This window comes from Sinohyriopsis cumingii, chromosome 12 (genome assembly GCF_028554795.1).
Source record: "Sinohyriopsis cumingii isolate HCF-2022 chromosome 12, ASM2855479v2, whole genome shotgun sequence".
Lineage (NCBI taxonomy): Eukaryota > Metazoa > Mollusca > Bivalvia > Unionida > Unionidae > Sinohyriopsis > Sinohyriopsis cumingii.
Window position 1 is genome coordinate 110,444,638 of NC_142972.1, and position 4,548 is coordinate 110,449,185.

The following is a 4,548-nucleotide window of genomic DNA, read 5'->3' on the forward strand; positions in this document are numbered from 1 at the left end:
GTTTCTCCAGCCGTTGCCCATAAAGCCCGCCAAACCTGATTTCACACACGTTGTTCCCAATTTTAGGAATAAAATATAACCGGTTTCGAAAAGAAATTCTCAGTGGCAACATTCTCTTCTTTAGTGGCAGCTGCGGCTGATAAAAAATGCCCTATCCCATGACCAGAGTTCTAAAGAGAACCGGAACTTTACAAAGTGTACTGAATTTATGTAAGCAAGAAATGCAAGATATGTTTGATAAAATTGATCCGACGATATACGAATTCAAAAGGCCGTCGGCACCTAATACTCAGTTGACTAACATACACCTTCAGAAATCCTGTGGGGTATTATTTTAATGCTCAAAACCTGATGGAAACAATTGATTACCTCCTCGACAACAGTTTGACAAAGACTTAGAGAAAGCTAAGAAAAACTTTCATCATCTAGTTCCTTAATATTTTGCAACGTCTGGACATGTAAAGATAATAAGACCCTGGCCACTATGTTTTGTAATGACGTGTACATTATTTTGGGTGGAGAGCCACTAAGGGTCCCAAGAAAGCCGTCAAAAGCAACAATGATTTTTTTTTTCAAGTGGAATTGAACAAGGTAATGAATTTAGTGTTTGTGTATTCCGATGTGATGGAGACGAAACATGTTGGGAAAGACCGCCGCTTCTTTACTGAGAGTCATTGCCTTCAAAGTGGATTCTGTCATTAATGTTTACGATGCGGTTGGAAACATGTATCACGTTGACCATGAATTTGTAAATCCTCACTATTTACATGTCAGTAAGTCATATTTTGACATTGGTATACAATGAGATATGGGACAAAATATTTAATTATTGAAAAGACAATTCACAATGAAACTACATTTTCGATAAAGATTCTCTAGCGACATTTACGACAGGTATCATGTGTGCTGAGGAGTCGCTGGACAACGACGATATAGGTTTAGGAGATACACTCATATCCACTTTTCGTACGGTGGCCCATATCTTAAAACCGATGGTGGATTGCATTCTTTGAAAAATGACGCTTTGACGCCAGGAAAAGAATTTCTCCAAAATACATGCATACATACATACATACATACGCACGCACGCACGCACGCACGCAGACATACATACTTACATATATACATTCGCACACACGCACACGCACACATGCATACATACACATACATACATACATACATACATACATACATACATACATACATACATACATACATATATACTGGTTAGAGACCAATTCTCGCCTTGAAGAAAAGTCTGAAGACAGCTCTCGGGGTCGACAGTTGTGCTTATCAGACCCGAGTTAATGGGCGCCTGACAATCGTACTCGCTGTTCTGGAGTTTACCATGAGGGTAAAACCGTGCAGGGCGGGTTGTCAGAATGTCCAAAATCAGGACCAATAATAAATCAGAAGAAGGTGTACATATACATTCTTAGGAGTATGTAACATTAGACATCAACAGAAGGTGTACATTGAAATTCTTACTAGCACGTAACAGTAGACCTCAACAGAAGGTGTACACTGAAATTCTTAGGAGTGTGCATCAGTAGACATAAACAGAAGGTGTACACTGAAATTCTTAGGAGTACGTATAGGTAGACATCAACAGAAGGTGTGCACAGAAATTCTTAGGAGTGTGTAACATTATTCATTAACAGAAGGTGTACACCGAAATTCTTAGGAGTGAAATCAAATCATGGTTCAACCTATATAACGAATTATTTGTTACGAAAAAGAATACTGTCCATCTTTTTGAGTTGATATGAAGAATACTATTCTTTATAACATGCTAGCTTTTCAACTATGATATGCTTAAAGGTGTCTGCTTCGCTTTTGGAGAAATATATCACTTCTTACCTGCTTACCTGAACACGAACTTGTTACAATGAATATAAATGAATTTTCATAGTGTGATCAAAGATGCAAGTTCCCTGATACAAACATCTGCAATCTCTCCGGAGAGAACTAAATGTAGAGTTGAATTTCACCCATCACCGGTTAAAACTAAGCTAGGATACTTGATATGTACCCAATTCACCAGTTGATAACAAAGATATAAATAACTATATTTTATATGAAGCAAATTAAGCAGATTAAGCTGCCTTATCGACGACCTTACGCCATATGACTGTTGCTTACCAGACGACCGTAGATAAACAGCCATACGTTTAATCGGAGTGAACATAGGACATAGATTTACATAGATACGTTACCTACCGGTTGGAAAACATAAAGAGACCATCTGAAGAAAATTACTGCATCTGCATATCTGTAAAAATAGACATAACTAAGAAAACCTCCACGATGTATTCAATCTATGAAGATTCTTTTGCCTCAGATGAGATTCTTGTCAATGGAGAGCTGAACTGCCCGTTATGCTTGGATCTATTCAGGTCGCCAAGACAACTTCCATGTTCACACTCATTTTGCGAGGTTTGTCTGCAGTCTCATATATTAAAAACTGTTTCTAAAAGGCCATGTAATATAGATTTTAAATGTCCAGTTTGTGAAAGTGCGGTCCATCTTCCAGAAAAATATTCTGATGAAACATCAGCTTCATTATTTCCGGTAAGCACCTACATACTTTATATGTTGTTCAAAGAAAAAAGAGATGGAGAAAGAACATGTGACGTGTGTCATTCAGAAAATATTTCTTCTCAGGCTGAAGGGTATTGTTTTGATTGTAACGAATCAATGTGTAGAGGCTGTTCGAAATTCCATCGTAACCACAAAATATTGAAAGGTCATAATGTAATTAGCATAGAAGAATTCATCACCAAGCCAGAAAGTGTCACACAGTTCGGTGCAGAGTTCCGGTGTGATGTGCACGTCAAAGGTAAAAGACGTGCAAAAGATAAGCCATGCTTAGTGTGTGTTGATGATGGTTATAGACATCACTTCAGCAAGACGAAAGAAGATCTGACCCAGATTATACAAAGAATTAAAACATGTGAAGATGACGTGACGAAGTTACTAGCATCAAATCTGACAAATTCCAGTAACTTAAAATCTCAGGCACAGGGAATAATGGATCAAGTAAGTGATTTAAGGAAAAAACTAAATGATGCCTTTGACGAATTAGAGAGAAAGGTGCAACATCATGCACAGATAATTTGCCAGAAAGAGCTCATCAAAATACAAGAGACAGACAAACGTTGTCAGTCCTTAAAGGCTGCAATCAAAAATACTTTTGTCATTTATGACGCTGTTGATAAATATGGGTCATATGAACAGAAGTACGCTTTAGCGGAAAAAATAGAGTACCACACATCTCGTCTAAATCGTAATATTAATAAAATAAGCATGGAAAATGAAGCGTTAACTTTGCATTTGGAATTCAACCCTATTTTGAAACTTATGCTGGCAATCCCGACAACACATATAGTCGATTTAAAGGTACGAAGAAACGACCGTGATGTCAATGTCTCAGGCGAACTGAAACCTCTAAAATGTTACAATGCAAAATTGATAGATACTCTGAAGATCGAAGTTTCAAATGAGTTGACCAATGCTGTGTACATATCACAAAGTAACATTATCTTCACAGTGTGGAACCACTGTCTTAATTTTGACTTATCCACTAAGCGTAGAACTGTATATTCTATGCCAGAAGGCTGTAACGGTGCTTCGAGTATTTGTATTATTGGAGATAATCAAGTCGCAGTATCGTTCCCTAGACTTAAAACAGTTCATCTCTTTAGTGTATGTGATGGTAATCTTAGACTTGAATATTATTTTGAAACCAGACAAATGTGTTCCAGCATCCTTACTGTTAATCCGGGGCAGATTATAGTGTCTGGACAGTGTAATGATGGTCAAAGTTTCTATTGGAGTCTCGTTACGTTAGAGGGGAAGGAGAAGTCATACCATGAGTTTGATGGCCATGGGGAAAGTTATACACATATTGCTCTTAATTCACGCAAGACTCTATTGTATATATGTATACGAGGCGGCAACTCTCTCCACTGTTTTGGTATAGATGGGGCAGTTTACTACTGTAAAAGGCTTGAAGGACTTGTTAGTGCATCAGGTGTTGCCCTTGATAAAGATGACAACGTGTATGTTGTGGGGAAAATATCTGACAATATCCTTCAAGTTTCCCAAGACGGCAAAATTCTCAAAGTCTTCACGGAAGGCATTTCCGCGTATCCATCTGGGATATGTTTCAACCCAGGTGGTGACAAATTTATTTGCTTTAGTGAAAACAAGAATGAAGTCAAATCATTATGGGCCATTTCTAAAGAAAGCATTGGCTTGAAAGAGAGGATGAATACTGCCTATCTTTTTGAGTTGATATGAAGAATACTGTTCTTTATAACATACTAGTTTTGCAACTATGAAAAGGTTAAACGTTTTCTGGTTAGCTTTTGAGTACATGTAGACATACATGCATATATACATACATGCATACATACATGCATACATACATACATACATACATACATACATACATACATACATATATGCCATCTCCTTCCTCCAACAACCTCATAGGAGGCCAGTTATAGCATATATCGTGAGGTGCAAAATGGCGTTAAACCCAAA

General features: G+C 37.6%; 1 protein-coding gene across 1 annotated transcript; it reads left to right on the forward strand.

The window, feature by feature from the left end:
* Positions 1 to 2,697: 2,697 nt before the first annotated feature.
* LOC149787253 (uncharacterized) lies at positions 2,698 to 4,302 on the forward strand. The gene has a single exon (XM_089976076.1). It carries the CDS (start codon positions 2,698 to 2,700, stop codon positions 4,300 to 4,302), a length of 1,605 nt encoding a protein of 534 aa, XP_089832202.1.
* Positions 4,303 to 4,548: the final 246 nt, after the last annotated feature.